At 39.3% G+C, this 19,396-nt stretch overlaps 2 protein-coding genes across 3 annotated transcripts in view; one reads left to right on the top strand and one right to left on the bottom strand.

Annotated features, from left to right (window-relative positions):
- BZW2 (basic leucine zipper and W2 domains 2) overlaps positions 1 to 15,640 on the bottom strand; it is a 63,732-nt gene extending 48,092 nt beyond the window's left edge. The window contains exon 1 of one of the 2 annotated variants that reach the window (XM_017526914.2): positions 15,491 to 15,640. The gene's annotated coding sequence lies outside the window, so the exon portion shown is untranslated. The remainder of the gene's footprint in view (positions 1 to 15,490) is intronic. The other variant, XM_017526913.2, reaches the window with a different exon arrangement.
- Positions 15,641 to 15,978: 338 nt separating this feature from the next.
- Positions 15,979 to 19,396, top strand: part of ANKMY2 (ankyrin repeat and MYND domain containing 2) — a 46,626-nt gene continuing 43,208 nt past the window's right edge. The window contains exon 1 of the mRNA XM_017526908.2: positions 15,979 to 16,284. Coding sequence (XP_017382397.1) covers positions 16,218 to 16,284 — 67 coding nt within the window. The 5' untranslated portion in view covers positions 15,979 to 16,217. The remainder of the gene's footprint in view (positions 16,285 to 19,396) is intronic.

Here is a 19,396-nt window from a genome sequence, read left to right as displayed (position 1 = left end):
AATAAATAAAAATAAAAAAAAATAAAAAATAAAAAATAAAAACCATAAGCCACACACAAAATAAGCACATATTCCACCAAAATGGAAGAGTTCCATGATTTAAAACAGTATTAAAATTGTACATAAAATGGTAAACAAAATGGACTTAAGAATTTCATGTCATCTAAGAGACCACATTTCTTGGCTACTCTACATGGTAAAAGGCTATACGAATACTAAAATTGTTCAATCAAATCAAATATTTAAAAATTTGATACTGCATTAATGAACACTTTCGTGTAAATTCCCATTTTAAGTGTAATTTGAAAGGTTTTTAGATCTAACCTATTACATCTATTTCACCCTACCTCACTGTTAATCTTCTAACTGTCCTAGCATCTTTTGCAAATTCCGTCCCTTAACTTGCAAAGAGACTCTAGGCCCAGGTGTGACAATGAGCCACTCTGACACGGATGCATCTCATGGCAACTGTGCACTAATCCTTCTGGTTGCCCAGCCCACCTTAAATGGATTAGCACCTTTGATGTAGACTGTTCAGTCTTACCTGGGACTCGTCCTTAGTTCTCTCCATTTTGGAAAAGAACTGATCTACCAGAGGACTTATCTTCTAGTTGTCCCTACAAGGGAATGACTGCTCCTGTCTAATTATTCAGCACTTTGGTCTTAGATTCTATTTTTGACTGTTCTGGTCTGACTCATCTTTGAACTATGATAACCTGCCTTATGTAACATGCTATATTACTAACATGTGCTATGCATATGTTATTCAAACAACTTTATGAGCATATATACTCTAAAGCAGAGAACACAACATTTTTTGTAAAGAAATAAAAGGAAAATATTTTACTCTCTCTGGAGGATATAAGGTTTCTGTTCCAATCAGTCAATTCTGCTGTTACAGTATGAAAGCAGCTATAAGCAATATGTAAACAAATAGTCATGGCTGTATTCCAATAAAATTTCATATTAACATACGAAGTGGTGGACCAGATTGGACCACCAGGTGGTCCTTTGTGAACGCCTGTTCTAGAGCAGTGTATCCAATAGAAGTGTCTGTGATGTTGGAAACATTCTACATCAGCAATATCTAACATGGTAGCCATTACTTATTCCTTGAAATGTGGATAATGACTAGGGAACTAAATGTTTAGTTTTATTTTATTTCCATTAACTAACTTTGAACGGTGTGGGTGATGGTTACTTATGTTGGGCCATGAAATTCCAATGCAATTCTTAGGTCCCAAAATACTTAAATTTGATACAAAGATAAAAATACATCTAAAGAATAGAAATTTTTAATTAATATTTCTCAAATAAAGTAGTTCTAAGAGTATTCTGTACAAATTTCAAAGCCAGGTGGGTATAGCGAGGAAAAAGAAAAAATTAACACATTTCAAAGTAATACTCTGTGTGCAGTCAATATTGTATAAGACTTTAGGGAAAAAAGACTTTTGCTAATTTTTTATATATTTTGGTGGAGACAGGGTTTCCCCATGTTGCCCAAGCTAGAAAAAAAGACTTCAGAGTCTAAAAATTGTAGAACAACAATATCATTCCCAAAGTATAAAATGTTTCATAAAGATGTAACACACAAAACTCAATAAAATTGAGAAACTTCTCAATGCTCATAAAGTACTAATGAAGTACTTTGTGTTCAAGTTTCAAGAATTACCTTTTATTCTATATTTTAAATGAGTAAACTCTACTATTAAAATAAACTTTAAAAATTACCCATAATTATACACTATTTTCCTTTCCATTAATGCTAAAATTAAAAGAACAAGCGACATAAAATTCTTTACAGAAAATAAAGGAATCCAGAAATCTTTTGGGTTGGTAACATTGTATCATTATTCTCTCAAAAAAAACAAAAGCAATTAAGTTGGTTCTAAAAGTTTAAATTATTGACACTCTAAGCAATAAACTAACTATATGCCTATAATAACACTATACAATTTGTTGCCTGGAATAACATAGCTTGTTTAATATTCTGATCATGATTTTGTAACAGCCTCTGTCTACTTAAAATCACTCAGCAAATACAAAAAGCTTAATTACTAACAAATACTCTGAAAGTTGCAGCATTTATAATAATTGGAAAAAAATTAAAATTTGAAATAGCCAATAGTCCAGCTCTAAGGGCAAAATAAAGTCTAATACTCTTTTTCTTAATATAAAAGTATTGCTGTCATATCCATATTCCCTTCATTCTTATCCTTAATAATATAAAATAACAAAAATAACTTAAAAAAAAAGCATCAAACAGGGTCAGACGAGGATTCCCAGCAATTTGGGAGGCTAGGGCAGAAGAATTGCTTGAGCTCAGTTGGAGACCAGCCTGGGCAACATGGTGAAATCCCATCTCTTAAAAAATAAAAATAATTTTTTAGGAAAAGCATTAAAGATATAGTCTCTTCAAAAATGTATATATTTTCCAGTGAAGAACTTTAATGGTGGACTCTTTACTTCTGCCAACTAAAGACCTTATAAAGAATGATTAAAGCCCAAATAACTTGTGTCATGTGAAAGAGAGCGCTTGAGTAAAATATGCTAATGTAAATCTCCTTTAAGAAAACATATCCTGGGTGTGGCAGCTCAGGCCTATAATACCAGCACTTTAGGAGGCCAAGACGGGTAGATCACATCAGGTTGGGAGACCAGCCTGATTAAAACAGAGAAGCCAGTCTCTATTAAAAATACAAAATTAGCCGGGTGTGGTGGTGCATGCCTGTAATCCCAGCTACTCGGGAGGCTGAGGCAGAAGAATCGCTTGAACCAGGGAGGTAGAGGATGCAGTGAGATCAGGCCCTTGCTCTCCAGCCTGGGTGACAGAGTGAGATGTTATCTCAAAACAAAACAAACAAGCAAACAAAACGAAAAGCCATAAAGGCACCATGGTAAAGTTTTCATTTTATTATAATACTTCCAAAACCACTTTACACCTTAAACTTATTACTAGACCTAAGTTGTAAATGCTTGTTTCAAACTTCTTTTAAATAAAAATAGGAATATTACAAAAACTACATTTTAAAAATCCATGTATAACCTCTCATAGAAACAAATTAAGGCAACTACACAATGTCATTTACTTTATCTCAATGAAGCTATTTTCAAAAACTTTTAAGAGGTATAGATTAATTTCTAAAATCCTTTCACTCTAGGAATCACTCCCTGGTCTCTAGTTAATGCAATTCTACTTTTCTAAGAGGCCCCTTAAGGTATGTGCATTCCTTCCTCTGGGCCCTTGCACTTTCCCCAGATGGGTTATCTCCCAGGCCCTGCCCTTCCCCCAACAGCTGGCCAGCTCATTCAATCTTCCAGATGGTCTGATTTTGCTGATGTCATTCTTACGTCTTTCAACATTCTGAAAGACACAAACACAAACACATATACTACCCACATCGTAGCATTCTTTGGATTTTAGAAAACTCATCCCTCAAATATAATGTTTCAGGGTATTTTAAGAAAGTGCCCTAAAACGTCTGCTCTCAATAAGTTAAGACCCTTCTGTCTGAAATTTCAATGAAGTGCTGAGGTTGAGAAAGCCTACTCTAGAGAGGAAATAATGGTTAGCAAGCCAGATATGGTCCCTGCTCTCAAGGGCTGATAATTTTGTACCCAGGTCTAAACATACCAGTGCAACTAGGCATGTACTTCATTGAACTAATTACTCATATTTGCCAAACACTGGTGTCAAATTTTAGAAAAAATAAATTTATCACTGAATAGTCATATCTCAAACCAAAAGTACAGTTATAATGTACAAAATACATGTTACCCAGTCTTTGACACGAACAATTTATTTTTGAAATTGGTAATTTGGCATCTTATGCAATTTAGGGGGAGGGCAGAGGACTGGCAAGAATATGGGTTTCACAGATAGGCAAAAAAAGAAGCTCAATGACAGTAGACAACCTTTTTCTACTTTAGGATATTGCATCAATGGAAACAAAAAAAAGAAAGAAAAGAGAAATCTTAATGCACAATGTGTGACTTAAAAATGAAATTGTCTAATTTCTACGCCTTTGAGAAAACAATGACATGCTATATAGATAGAGCAAAATGCAATATTCTATATACATGATGTGATCTTGGCTATGTAAAATACACTAACATCAAACGGTGGTCAACATGAGTAATGGGTTCAAGGCACATTTTATTCTTCTTACCTATACTTGTCTATATTTTCTGTACATAAATACGTATCTTTTTTATAATTAGAAAATTGTATACACTTAAGTGAAAAGGTTTTAACCTCTTTTGAAGTTCAAACCAATTCCCAAGGAGTCACAAGCAATAACATTTTTGCAAAAAAAGATATGTGCCACAGGATCTAAATATCATTCCCTACTGAAAGAAACCAAGGTTTCTTGGATAAATGGCTGATTCCAAGGTTGGCGCAGGGGACATTCACTATGATCCTGGGACATCTTGTGTTAGAAAATTCAAAAGCGCCAAAAAAAATCAAGCTAGATCGAAACAACACAAGAGCCATCTTGAGGATGATTCGACTGGCCTAGCCCAGTACAATTGGAGGTTCCAAATAACTAAGGACAACAATAGCTAATAACCCATTCAACAAAATACAAACCCACAGGTCCATGCTCATAACTTTTATTCATTTTAAAGAAAACAAATTTTTCAGTACACAAGGAAAGGAAAGTATGTACAAGATTTTCTTTCAGTAGAATGTCAACTAATAATAAACAGAGAATGAAGCACTGAATTAGAAAATTGCTATTTTGCAATAATTACGTAAAAATTGATTTGTGCAAGAGGTATGCTAAACCTATATGGGTGGGTGTGTGTGCTGGGGAGTGCTTGATGATCAACAGGACACTGACAGGGCCTCCAAACATCTTCACATAAATAAATTAAAAAATAGTAACTACACATTGGAGAAACAAGACAATCCCTTAACCAAAGGACAACAGACAATCACCGCAACTCCAGATGTTTTACACTTAGAACACACTGTTCATGTGGTATTCTAAACCAAAATACACGACCCAAATATCTAATCATGAGGAAATATATGTATATCTAGGGACATTCTCCAAAACAACTGGTCTGTATTCTTCATGAATGGCAACATCTTTCCAAAACAAAGGCTGAAGGACTGTTCCAGGAGACTTAAAAGGACATTGCTAAACGCAATGCACATTCCAGGACTGAATGCCGTACTGGGAAAAAATATGTACGTATATATGATCATTCATATATATATTCATCTATATAGTCATATATACATATACATGTATAATATATATATCACATTATTGGGACAACCTAAGAAGTTGGAGTATAGACTATAAAATTATGGTTTCCATGTTAAATTCACTGAATTTTTTTTACATTGTTCTGTAAGAAAAGTATCTTATTTTTACAAAATAAACACTGAAGAAATAAGGGATAAAGGCAGAAAGTGCATGCGACCTACTTTCAAACGATTATAAAATTGATTATGTATACATAGAACCATGGAGCAATGGCAAACACAGGAAGCCATATGTATTTTAAGTCCAGAAGTGATGGCACAGGCCTGTAATCCCAGCACTTTGGGAGGCAAATATCATAGGATTTCGGTCATGTAGAATCTGAAAAAGTTGGTATCGTAAAAGTAGAAAGTAGAATAATAGTTTCCTGGAGACAGAGGAGAGAACAGGAGTGAGGCAGGGATGAGGAACGACTGGCGAACAGGTACAGTCCCAGTTAGGAGGAATGAGCTCTAGTGTTCTATTGCACAATACAGTTATTATAGTTAACAATAATGCATCATATACGACAAAAGAACTTGAAGAAAAGATTTTGTTTATTCTTATCACAAAGAAATGACAAGTGTTCGATGTAATAAATATGCTAATCACCCTGACTTAATTATTACACATGTATATGTGTATGGAAACACCACGCTGTACCCCATATATGAACAATTACTGTATGTCAGTTAAAAACAAAACTTTAAGAAACTATTCAAAAAAAATTTTTACAGAGTATTTTAAATATTTTTCAAAAGCAATACACATAAACACAAAATGTGATATAGTAACAAGTGATTTAAAAAAAGTTTTCTAGCATTTACCCATCAAAGTAATTTTTTCCTTCAACAAAGAAAAACTCTAAATTAATAACGCTTCCATTAATCAAAACTCCCTTTAATTAATAGATTAACAAACCTTTTTTAGAATTTTCTCTAGAGTCTACAGATCATTCTTTTGATTATCCTCAATGATGAGAAATTTCATTGTTTGAGGGAGAATTTATTTTTAGAAAATTGCCAGTTGTAATTCAGAGTCTAATCCATTGAAAAAAACCGTGGCCACTTTGAAGCCATCTGGTGTGTCTAGGCAGGTTTTTATAACAAAATGCTGAAAAGAAGCAAAAAAGTAGGTGATCAAGGTGACAGCACTTTTATTGAAAGTGAGAGGTAACCTTCAAAAACGACTGATTACAAGATCAGCTCATCATGCATATTATAGAATATTCAGGAAAAAATTAGGAAAAACTATCAGTCTAACTTTCAGTAATGACCACTGTTCACATTTAAACATAGTACATAGGTCAGGCACGATGGCTCATGCCTGTAATCCCAGCACTTTGGGAGGCTGAGGCAGGTGGCTCGCCTGAGGTCAGAAGTTTGAAACAAGCCTGGGCAACATGGTAAAACCATGTATCTACTAAAAAATCCCAAAAAATCCACAAAAAATGTAGCCAGGCATAGTGGTGCATGCCTATAAACCCAGCTACTTGGGAGACTGAGGCACAAGAATCACTTGAACTCCAGAGGCAGAGGTTGTGAGCCAAGATTGTGCCACTGCACCATAGCGTGGATGACAGAGCAAGACTCTGTCTGACACACACACACACAAAAAAAACCTCCATTTTTTTTTTTTTTTTTTTTTTTTTGAGACGGAGTTTCACTCTTGTTACCCAGGCTGGAGTGCAATGGCGCGATCTTGGCTCACCGCAACCTCCGTCTCCTGGGTTCAGGCAATTCTCCTGCCTCAGCCTCCTGAGTAGCTGGGATTACAGGCACGTGCCACCATGCCCAGCTGATTTTTTGTATTTTTAGTAGAGACGGGGTTTCACCATGTTGACCAGGATGGTCTCGATCTCTTGACCTTGTGATCCACCCGCTTCGGCCTCCCAAAGTGCTGGGATTACAGGCTTGAGCCACCGCGCCCGGCTTTTTTTTTTTTTTTTAAAACGGGGGAGGTGGTGGTGTTACATATAAAAATAAAATAAAATAAAATTCTACCATCCTTTTTCAAATTATACTAAATTACAATTTAAAAATTATTTGCATTTGGACTTGGAGCTATATAAATTGATTCAGTGATATCCTCTAGAATCTTTATTTTAAAAGTCATCTATTCCACTGCATCACTTTAGGAAAAGCAGAAACTCTTATAGAGAGGTAGATGTCCTTGAAATTTGTTAATAATAGTCCCAGCTACTCAGAAGGCTGACGCAGGAGAATCTCTTGATCCTGGGAGGCAGAGGTTGCAGTGAGCTGAGATGGAGCCTGGAGACAGAGCAAGACTCTGTCTCAAAAAACAAACAAAAAAAACTGCCAACTCTGCCTTCCTTGGATTCTCATGCCTCAGACTCCCAAGTAATTAATTTTTGTATTTTTTTTTTTTTAGTAGAGATGGGGTTTTGCCATGTTGGCCAGGCTGGTCTTGAACTCCTGGCCTTAAGTGATCTGCCCACCTCAGCCACCTAAAGTGATGGGATTACAGGCATGAGCCACCATGCCCAACCAGTCTCTATATTGTTTTAACTAATCATGTAAAACTATAAAGAATAATACAGTGATGGCAAAAATAAAACAATCAGAAAACCCCAACACAGTACAGAAGGGTAGTGCTCTGCCCAATCTTTCATTCCTGACCTTATATCCTAGCCCTACTCCACGGAAATGACAATAATTTAAACGCTTTAACATCATCCTATATAATCTTTTAGAAAAACGTCTATGCATTCAAGATTTTCACCTCCACTGAAGACAAAAGCAATATTTATTAATGAGTCTCCTCATCTCCAATGTTCCTATCTCCAGAAAAGTGCTTTTTCATTGGAAGATACTTAAATACATGTTGAGCTTTACGCAGCAGAGGAGAAAGATGGTTTTATATGAGATTTACTTTCCACCTAGAGGAAAGGAGCACACACAACACTGACCTTTCTAACTGAGGCAAGTAAACCCAGGGATGAAAATCAGCAAGGAGTGGAGTGGCAGATGCCAGAGAACAAGTTAGTTTATGACAGACACAAAACTGCTTGGAGTGTTGGTTACTATTAGTCCAATAGGAAATCAGAAGATAAGTTATTACAGTAAAAAGGTGTTGAAGTGTTTGCCTCTCTTCAGAGGATTTTAATAAAGGAAGAGGGGAAAATAAAATCTTCACCAAAAAAGAAAAAAAAAAAAAAAGAAAGTAAGAAAAACAAAAGCAAGGCCTAGACTAGTAACCAGCGAGACAACTCTGTTTTGGAGCAAAGGCTTAAACAACTTAATAATGGACCTTCAGGAAGCTCAAAGGTGGTGGTAGGCATGAGTCCAAATACTTGCTCACTTACTAGTTCTCTCAACCAAGAAACTCTCATCCTCCCAGAAGGGGACCTGCCCAAGCCTGTCTAGCAGATGAAGCTTTATTTGAAGAGTTGCACACACACGAAGTTACTTTCCATACGCATGCTTATTACACAATGACAGCATGAACTGGATAGAAATGCCAAGCCTAGTCTAGGGCACACTGATGATATGGGACTGTATTCCCTGACACAACTTTATAGAAGTGGACCATAAAAACTTGAATTAAAAAATAAAAAAATAAAAAATAAAACAGAACTAGTAAAGAGCTACGAACTCTCTTAATCATACTTTTTAAAAAGGTTTAAGCCAGGTGCGGTGGCTCACGCCTATAATCTCAGCACATTGGGAAGCCAAGGCTGGTGAATCACCTGAAGTCAGGAGTTCAAGACTAGCCTGGCCAACATGGTGAAACCCCGTCTGTATTAAAAACACAAAAATTAGCCGGATGTGATGGCAGGGGCCTATAACCCTAGCTACTCGGGAGGCTGAGGCAGAAGAATCACTTGAAGCCAGGAAGCAGAGGTTGCAGTGAGCCAAGATTGAGCCATTGCACTCCAAATTGGGCAACAAGAGAAAGACTCCGTCTCAAAAAAAAAAGGCCTAAATCTACAGTCATTTATTTATTTGTTTACAAATACACTAGGTCTGGTACTAGTCAACAGGGATGCTGCAAGCACGAAATCAGGCAAGTTTGATAGAGATCACTTTTAAGTATTGCATAATCAGGCAGAGCAAGTTAGCAAGCACTGACGGTCTCCAGTATGTTTAAAGACAACATATGATGCATTCGACTTGCAGTTGTGTTTATTAACATTTTAATAAATAAGTGCATGTTTTTTTAGTTTTAATCTTTTTTCTTTTTCACCTGCAACTGTCTTTTTTTATGACTCGATTTTTTTTTACTTTTTAACTTACAAGTGGCATCCATGCGGAAGAGAATACTTTGAAAACCATGGATCTAAGCCCAGTCCCTAAGCTAACCCTCAGATAGGCACTGAGATGTCAAACCACTTGGCTGAGGTCAGGAATTCCATTTTAGCGTTGGTAAGACAGTAGAGATCAAAGAAGAAAGATCCCTGTCCAACTGGAGCTTGTGCACGTGGAAGAGTTGGGGCCAGAGCCCAATCCACTTTCCTCACTCAGTGCATTTTCTAGGGAGCCAACTAAAGCTGTTGCAATGTCTTACAGAATTATTTATATGATTCTTGAAGGCAGCTTTTTCATTATTTGCCTCATAAATTTTATAATTTGGAATTAGGTGGAGTAGAGCACAAATATTAATTTAAAGTTGAGTTCAGCACTTGGATACACTGAATTAGCATATGCTACTTCCAAAATACCAAAAAGTTCTCCATAGAGTTTCCACTAAGAAAAAAAAAAAAGGTATTTATCTTTAAAGAGAGAATTTAACAATACTGTCTCTTAGGGACATACAAATATTAGAAAATTTATGGCACCATAATTTCTAGCACTATAGCATCCAGTTTTCAAATTGTTTCCTGCAGAAGCTCAGCTCTAACAAAAACACAATTTTCACACTCCCGAATACTAACACCGCATCCTTTTCCTCCAGCCAGCAGTTTCCTCTGCACCATCAACTAGGGGTTCTCCTTCCTGTTTATAACAGTCCCATTCTATTAATCTTGTACACTAAGAAAAACATATGACTTTTCTTTTCTTCTTAGAAATGACCATAATTCCAGGTTAGTTTGAAAAGCATTAAAGTCTTCTCTGTGGATATATACAAAGGATAATATTAGAATATCATAAAACTACACATCCATTAGTAGCTTACAATATATTCTCTACAGTGATAAATGTTATTATCCCTTATTATTTATCTCTGCTCCAGGACTTTTCTTGAGATTTATTTATAAGTCCTCAAAATTAACAGTACACCTGTTATATTTCTAAAGTTTGCATCTAGCATAAAAATAAGTTGAGATGTGAAAAGAAAAAACGTAATTCTACATCTGATGCCAAAAATAATTCTACATCTTATTATTTTTTCTACTAAAATATTAATATTTTCAAACTTAAAAGAATTAAAGATAGCCAAGAATTATACTATCTAACAGTATACAGGGCACCATACTATTAGATCACACTATCTAATAGTAACAGGGTATTATTCTTTCTTATTGTCATTACACTTTTTTCCTTTCATTTTTTACATAAACTTAAAAAACATCAGTGGAAACCCCTACTGCTAAAAATCAAGACAGAATAATGAGAACATTGTCTTTTTGGCATTTAACAAAGAATAGTTCATTCAGTGAGTTATCTAAACCTTTATTTTCAAAGTAGTTTACAAATACGAGTATCTGAACATTTTTGGCACTCTTCACTCAATACATGTCAAATTTAGAACTGGGCAAATCATTCCACTTGGCACCTAGCTGCCCAAAAGATATTTGCTAAAGAGCACCACAGCCTCAATACACAGACATCAGAGTGAGTTAAGAATGAAAAGTATTCTTGTTTATGATCCGCTACTATTGGTAGATTTCATATTAATTAAGCATTCTTTTAAAATCCCAAAGTCTAGGATGACATGTTATAAATGACACTTCATATATCTAAAACACAACAAAAAAAATTTAAACATCAAAAAATAAGTGTAGAAAATTGCACAAATCAGAAAGTAGGTGTCCAGGTAAGCATTCAGCCAAGTAAACACTGAGTAGGAACCCACCAGTCACACCTTATCCTGGACCTGCGCCTGATTTTCCTAGACCAATATACTTATCCTAACGGTGCTGATATTGCTTAAAACAGTTTTGGTACTCCTTTTTTTGGAATGCCTTCTAAGTTGGATTATGAGGCATAAAAGAAAATCAGTGTCTCTACTTCATTCACAAGTTGATTTTCTCAAACTAAATACATCTGTACCCCTTCTTCAGAATTTTCTGCAAATTACTTTGTCAATTTTCAAAAAAGATGAAGATTAACTACTGGTAAGATATTCATCAATTTGTTTCACAATCACTGAGTAATGCCACCAAGCTTTTAGTTTTGTGGAGAAGTTAAAATGTGATATGAAATGTTTATGGAAATGCATTGTTCACAAGACAGTTCTTTGCAGATTTAGGTGTAACTGCTTTAACACTTAAATGAATAATCACATAAGTGAAGCTCCAAGTATAGAAAAAAGAACATTTGTATTCATATTACTTTCTCATGTTGTGTTAAAAAAAATATTCCTTAGAGGCTGTAATACTTCCAAATTTTCTTTTTAAAAACTTCATTATGAAAAATCTCAAATATATCCAAAAGTAGGGTGAACAGTATAATCAAGCAAATGTACTCATCACCCATCTTCAACTGTTAACATAGTCAATTTTATCTCATCTATATTCTCATTCAGTCTCTCTTCCTTTCTGTCACAGAATTATATTAAAGCAAAATCTCAGATGTCTTATCATCCAGTTCTAAAATAATTCAGTTCCTATCTCTAAAAGATAAGTAATCTTTTAAAAAATATAACCATAATCGACTTCAAACCTAAAAACAAATTACAATTTCTTAATATTATCAAATATCCAGTCAAGAAAAAAGTCAAAAGTCAAGAAAACCAGTACCCTGAAAGATGTAATACTCAAAAATGCAATAAAAAGGCAACATTGTCTTAATGTAGAGAGCTGGAGATCAGGGGCTTTAATGGGGTAAATCTAGGAATGGCATGCCAAATTTCTAACATATGCATAGGAACAATTTTTCTTGGTTGATAGCACTCATCAGAATGTCAAGAAGCTTGAGATGCAAAACATTTAAAGACTTTTTGCCTCTGGTTATGATTGTGTGTGTTTAGTGCCACCTCACCTCACATTGCCAGGAAGGATTAGTCAAGTAGGAAAACAAATCCACCTAAAATAACTTAGAGATCAAACTGAATTCAACTCAGCTTGTACTGAGCATACACTAAGTACAAGATACTGGGTTAAATCTTGAGAAACAAAGATAATTTCAACCTAGTTAATGTATATTCTAGAATGAGAAGAGACCAGACAGATTAATAATAATAACTATAATAGAATGTGATGAGAAAGTGCTTGCTTTAGTTATTTTCATGGAGATCCAGATGAAGAAGCAATGTCAATTTAGCTGGTGAAGGGGGTGGGGGCAGTAAAAGGGGTTGCTGGAATCCATAAGAAGAGAATTAAAGGCTGCCAGTAATGATACCAGCAGCCATGTTGCATATCAATATCTTTCATACAAAGATTTTACTTATAACCCTTGCCAAGACACATGAATAAATGTATTTATTAGCATGTATGTTTCCCTTACTGGATAGAGGGGGAGAGATGAACATGAAAGCTCAATAAAAGAGGTTTTGTTTAAATTGTGTCTGGAAAGTTGAATAGTTCATCAGATCTAGAGAGGGGATTCAGGGAAAAGGGAAGGGAAGTCATTCCAGGAGGAGAAAAGCAAGAACAAAGCGGTGGAAATTACCGGCAGGTTGGGGAACAAGCAGAGTGGTGACCTTAGAGCCCGGTGCATGGGAAGGCCCAGGTGACTGGAAATGCCTCCTGAGACCACTGGTGGACTGGAACCTTCCAGGACAGATCTAGCCCTCTATTCTGTGGCCAGAGGAGAGCCACTCACAAGATGACAGGTGCTCAATGTTTATTGAACCGGTAGTTTCCTGAATTAGCTAGAAGGAGACAGGTGGGAGAGAAACAGGCCATTTAAGATGCACTGCAATAGGTCTAGAGTGCTAGTGGCAGAAAAAGATATGAGAGGACACATACAACATTTCAAATATTTCAGAAATCATTATTCCAATTCTGGTTCTCACATTCCTAATATGAGATTGTGGGCAAATTATTTCCCTTCGTTTTTGTCCTCTTATTTGCAGAAATGGAGATAATACTGGCTAATTCCTGGGTTGTCATAACACTAAAATAATTCTATGCAAAGCATCTAGTAGAATATCTAGCAGACTAAATAATATGAAGTAGCTATTTTACTACCAGTAAAACTTCTTTGATGTGAATCTATTTTACTATGCTCATTATCTTATTCCTACATTAAATATTTACACTGTACAAAACTACTAATGTAATCAATCCATCTAATGAACAGTGCCCATTAGGCATCTGTTTCTAGAAATTTAAACTCAACATGATCTATCTGCATTTCTAGGTAGATGTTAGATTCTCTTTAAATGTTATCGTCCCTAAATTCACTGGCCATGTATTCAGAGAGAACTAAATACCAACCAGGTGTCATAAGGCATCAAGAAAATAGATAGTAAGCTGCTATCCTCGAGGAACTGACAACCCCAGTGAGACAAACAGGTGTGACCTTCAAGTAACCATGGCCCAGATTTGGCACAAGAGATGGAAATACTAGCAATGAAGTACCCAATTCTGTGTACGCATCTGCTGGTAAGATGCTAAATCACATGTTCCAGGAGGTTACTACTCAAGCGTTTTTTTTAGGTTTGTGGGTTTCTTCCACATGATACTATGTTATAAATCAAGTAACTCTGGCACTAACAGCATTACAAAAGATTGGTCACTCTCAGAAAAGCCTTACTACTTGTTTGAACAGCCACATCATTATTAAAGCACCATCCAACAAAAGTATCTTTGTTATACACTGAGATGAATAATTTCAAACCATTTTCATGTAAGATGTTCTGGCTCAGATCTGCCCCAGTTTAGAGTGGGAAAACAGCTGGAGTTTAGGAAAGATTTTTGCTAAAGGCAGGAAATAATGATAAACATATTCCAGGAGATTTTAGATGTATTAGTGAAAGCTTCACGCAAAATGAATGCCTAAGGCCAGAGGAAAATGTCTTTCACTTTTTGTATAGCACCATGATCAGAAACAGTGGTCCTGGGGATGCTTAAAAGGTAAAAACACCTACACAATTATTCAAATATTTCTCTTTGACACACATATTTAGAGAAACATCACTACTAATCTGCAGGGAAACAGCAGTAAAACACAAACACTAATTTGCAAAGAAACTTTCATTGATGATGTAAATATCAACGTGCACCCTGGTGAAATGACTGATTCCCACATTTTAGCAAGCAAGTCTTCTTTCTAAATACACACTTGTATTTACCCCCATCTACCTATAGTCGAAGCTCTAGGCTACATATTACACTTGAATGAAGGTTGGATTAAGGGGCTAATCTAAGGCTATATATAGGCAGCAACACCAATTTAATCTCCGCCCTCTCCAACCTCCCCACCCTCCACTCCCTATTTCCATAAATCTCAAGATCTGAGTTACAAAGGGAACTGAGAACTCTAACAGAGCAAAGAGGCCTTTCCCTCTCCCTCCCCCAGGCTGTCTCTCATAAACGAAGTATTAGTGCAAGTGTAAATTGTTTCTAAACATCCTTAACAGGCAGCATAGGGCCATCAGGTCCGGTTTTCTTACACAGCTTCCACAGAGGCCAAGGAGATGACAAGTAGTGGGAAGGGCGAGAACCACCAACATAAAAACTATCTTCTCCCAAGTCTATTCTCATCAGGCACTCACTCGCTCCTAATGGGGCGCTCTCCTCCCCACCCCTAGCCCGAGCCCCGGCCCCAGCCTGCCCGGGAGCCGCGTCTGGCAGTGCCACGCACGAGACCATGTGCACCCGCCACTTCTCACCGCGTGGCTGGCCCCCGCCCGCCGGCCCGCGGTCCCAGAGTCTCCCGAGGCGGCCAAACGAGGCGAGTCAAAGGTCTTCATCCTGGGGCACTGGTACCCCGTGCGCGCGGTGATGATGAGGTGGAGCGAGCGCTACTCCGAGACGCAGGAAGCCGCCCCGGGAAGCACAGGCTTCCTCCCCGCCAGCTCCGGCCCGGTGGAAGCCCCTGAGGGGCGGTAGTCGCGGCTCTCGCAACCCTCCCGGCACCCCGTGCCTCACCTAGGCAGCTTCTCACCTGTCCGAGGAGGTAGCGACGACGCGCAAGGCTGGGGGCTGCGGCGATTCGTGCAGCGGCAGCGACGGCAGCGGCAGCAGCGGCAGCAGACAATGGAGGAGTGAAGGACAGACACATTGACATAGACACACGGAACCCGGCGCAGTCCCGCCTCCCGCACCGCCCCCGCCTCCCGCACCGCCCCCGCCTCCCAGCCCGCCCCCACCCGGACCGCGCCACTCCCGGGGGCATGGTGGGGATATGGCGACAATCGGGGGCCTCTGCACGCCCCAGAAAGCCGTCGCTGAACACAGAACCACTAGCTAGGAAATTATTCAATATTATACGTGGCCAAATATTTGAAGCGGACAGGATAGGGGTGCGGAACGTGTAGGAAGAATTTAATTCCCCCTCCAGGTGTCTGCATTTGGCTTTTCCCTCCCAGGTTGCTCCAATGGCGGTCTCTCGCTGCCGCCTCCTGTGACTCCTCCTCCTCGGCCGGCCCAATGACAGGCGGCGGGCGGTGACTGCCGCGAGGCCTGCAGAGACCGCCCGCCCGGCTCGCCCGAGCTCGCCCGCTGTCCGCCAGCCCGCTGGAGGGAGGAGAGAAGCGGAGCGCTTCCGCGGCTGGCTACTCAGTGTCTTGGTCTCAACTTGCCTCTTTGCGGCTGGCGTTCCCAATACAGACGCATCGTTTCTTTTTAAATACTTCCTAAGATACAGAATAACCTTCAAGCTGGCGGGACCAATGGTTCACATAAAGAAAGGCGAGCTGACCCAGGAGGAGAAGGAGCTGCTGGAAGTCATCGGGAAAGGTAATGGGTGCTGGGCTGCGACGCGGACGCTGCCGGCCTGGTCGGGGGGCGTGGCGGAGCCCGGGGGGCGCCCCTGGCCTGGGTGGCCTTTGGCTGCGGTTCTGCAAGGTTGTCAGCCTGGAACCGGGAAAGAGCGTTTCTCCCTTTGGTCTGGGACGGGTTGCGGGTCGGAGAGGGGAGGTAGAAGCAGTCCTAGGATAAGAGAGGTAGTTGCAGAGGCTCGGCCTCTAAATCCGCTTTCGGAAACGTACGGATTTCTACGTCCCACCTTAGATTAATGCGAGCGTCTCGGGGCGTGGGCCCCAGTGTGTGCCTTCTTCACTTCTCCCCGGGGATTTTGATCACAGTGGGTCCTGGTGGTTTCAGGTTCTTAGGCTGGTGTCTAAAGCGCCCTTTAGACTTCCGCAGGCCGAATGATCTGGATACTTTGCTGCTCCCCGCCCCCGCTTGGGAGTGTAGGGTGCCCTTAGGGAGAGGGGTTCTTTATAAGGGCACAGAACTAGGTCTGTAATTTGCTGCATTGAGACTTCCGCATCCAGGGCCTCCCTGGCTTCCATAAGCCCCGATAGCCTCAGGAACCCTAGAGAGATGAGGAAATTGGCGAGGCGTCCACACCCACCCCTCGGCCCACGTTGCACAGCAGCGACCTTCTCATCGCGCTCCTCCGCGCTTTCTCGTCCACTCTCCCAACGGTGCCCCACTTCCTCTCACTGAGTCCCAGCAGGGAGCCCCAAAGAGGAGCCAGAAGCCATATTTCCCCGCAGCCCCCGAGTGGACGTCCCAGAAGAGTTCCCTGCTGAGTCCCGTTACCTGACAGGTGACATCAGTGTGACTGCATGCTTCTCCTGCACCCTCACGGCGCAGGGCTGGGGTTGCCTGGGACTGCGGGCATAATTAATGTGGTGATTTTAAACGCAATAATAATATAGCTGTGTCTGCCCTTGAATGGCAGAGGTTCCAGTCTTTGCAGCATAGGGCTTCCTAGTTTTCAATTTTATTTACTTAGTAGCCAGGCCAAAATGTGGAATCCTAGACAATAATGCAGACTTATTCTTCATAGCGACAAGGAAACTCAAGGAGAAAAAATTCAGGTTTGAACTCAACAGGTGCTGATGAGCTGAGCCCACCGGATCTGATCTCAACTATTCTAAATCAATCATGGTTATATCTATCAATGATGTGTTCTTTGCCTGGAATTTGGGGATTTGGGTTAGAGTTTTTATTGTTGTATTGCATGGTTCTCTCTGACCTGTTTGGCATTTCAGTCTTTCAGTTCTTCCTGTCTCTTGGTAATTTCTCCCTGCCTTTGATGGCTCCGGCGTTCATTTAAGCAAACATGCAAGTTCTCGCTGTGTTCCAGGTACTGTGTTGGGCACAAAGGAGACAAATGATCAATTCACAATCCACAGAAACAAAAATTCTTTTAAACCTGACAGAGCTAGTACATGTCCTGTCTTTTTTTCTCTCCCTCTCTCTTTTGTTTGTTTGAGACAGGATCTCATTCTTCACCCAGGCTGGAGTTGCAGCCCTTTGCAGCCTCCACCTCCTTAGTAGCTGGGACTACAGGTGCAAGCCACCATGCCTGGCTACTTTAAAACTTTTTTTTTTTTTTTTTTTTTTTTTTTTTTTTTTTTTTTTTTTTTTGTAGAGATGGGGGTCTCCCTATGTTGCCCGGGCTGGTCTTGAACTCCTGGACTCAAGTGATCCCCTGCCTCAGCTTCCCTAAGTGCTGGGATTACAGGCATGAACCACTGGGCCTGGCCCATCATGAGTTCTCTTAAAAGTGGAAAATAGTGAGCAGTTTTATAAATTGAGCCTCTGCCAGGGGAGAAGGGATTCCTTGGATACATTCTCAGGTGTCTACCAGTTTTTATTTCAAAGATTATATAAACTTGAATGAATGTGCATTTATTCTGGTTAGTGCTGTGATATTTCTGGGCTCACATGGTACATCAAGTTACATGAGTGCACTGATGCTTTCATTGCTTTAATTGGCCCACACCAATGAGAAAAGAACTGATGTGGACCTAGAATGTGATGCCTTCTTGTCAAATGAAGGTCTATGGGACATCACTTGCACTCACAAAGAAGACTAATGGGCCAGGCATGGTGGCTCACGCCTGTAATCCCAGCACTTTGGGACGCTGAGGTGGGTGGATCATGAGGTTAGGAGATCAAGACCATGCTGGCTAACACAGTGAAACCCAATCTCTACTAAAAATACAAAAAAAAATTAGCCAGGCGTGGTGGTACGTGCCTGTAGTCCCAGCTACTCAGAAGGCTGAGGCTGGATAATAGCTTGAACCCAGAAGGCAGAGGTTGCAGTGAGCCGAGATTGAGCACTGCACTCAAGCTTGGGTGAAAGAGCAAATTAATGGGAGAATGTGAGGTAGGAGAAAAACAACCATAGCCAATGTTTATTGACTGTTTTCGCCAGCCACACATAATTTAAATACTTTACACATATTAATGCCTTTAATTTTGATGAGCTAGGAATTAGTTTTAAGCTATAACATTATGAGAGACAGCATGGGATAGTGGTTAACCATGCAGGCCTTGTTTGAAATTCTAGCTCATTTACTGGTGATGTGGCCTTTGGGCAAGTGACTTTCCCTGAGCCTCAAGTTCTCCATGTGAATAATACCCACCTCAAAACGTTGTTATAAGGATGAAAGGAGTTAGTATATTTAAAGCATTTAAAACACTGCTTGTGTTTGAGATAAATATGGTGATCTTCACTTTATAGGCAAGGGAACTGAGGAACTGGGGAGTTAGGAAACAGCATCAAATAGGTGAGTGGCAGAGCAGAGGTATCACAGGGCTTATAGGCAGTAAATAGGCTGCACTTAAAAACAAACTAAACAAAATGTGAAACCAGCACCATAGCAGTCCGTACAGTATTCACTCTGAGAGATCATTTAGGTTTACCAAAACAGCATCTGTCAAGTTAACCCAGTTTTAAATTGTTACTGATTTTGTAGTTTTGTGTGCATTAAATTTAAAATAAATTTTTATTTTATAGTTGAAGAAAAATCATAAGCAAAGTTTATATTTCTGCCAAAAATAGCCTTTTTTTCTTTTCTTTCTTTCTTTTTTTTTTTTTTTTTTTTTT

This window comes from Cebus imitator, unplaced genomic scaffold (assembly GCF_001604975.1).
Source record: "Cebus imitator isolate Cc_AM_T3 unplaced genomic scaffold, Cebus_imitator-1.0 Scaffold45, whole genome shotgun sequence".
Lineage (NCBI taxonomy): Eukaryota > Metazoa > Chordata > Mammalia > Primates > Cebidae > Cebus > Cebus imitator.
Note: the sequence above shows the minus strand (reverse complement) of the source record. Positions and strands in the feature narration are given on the sequence as shown.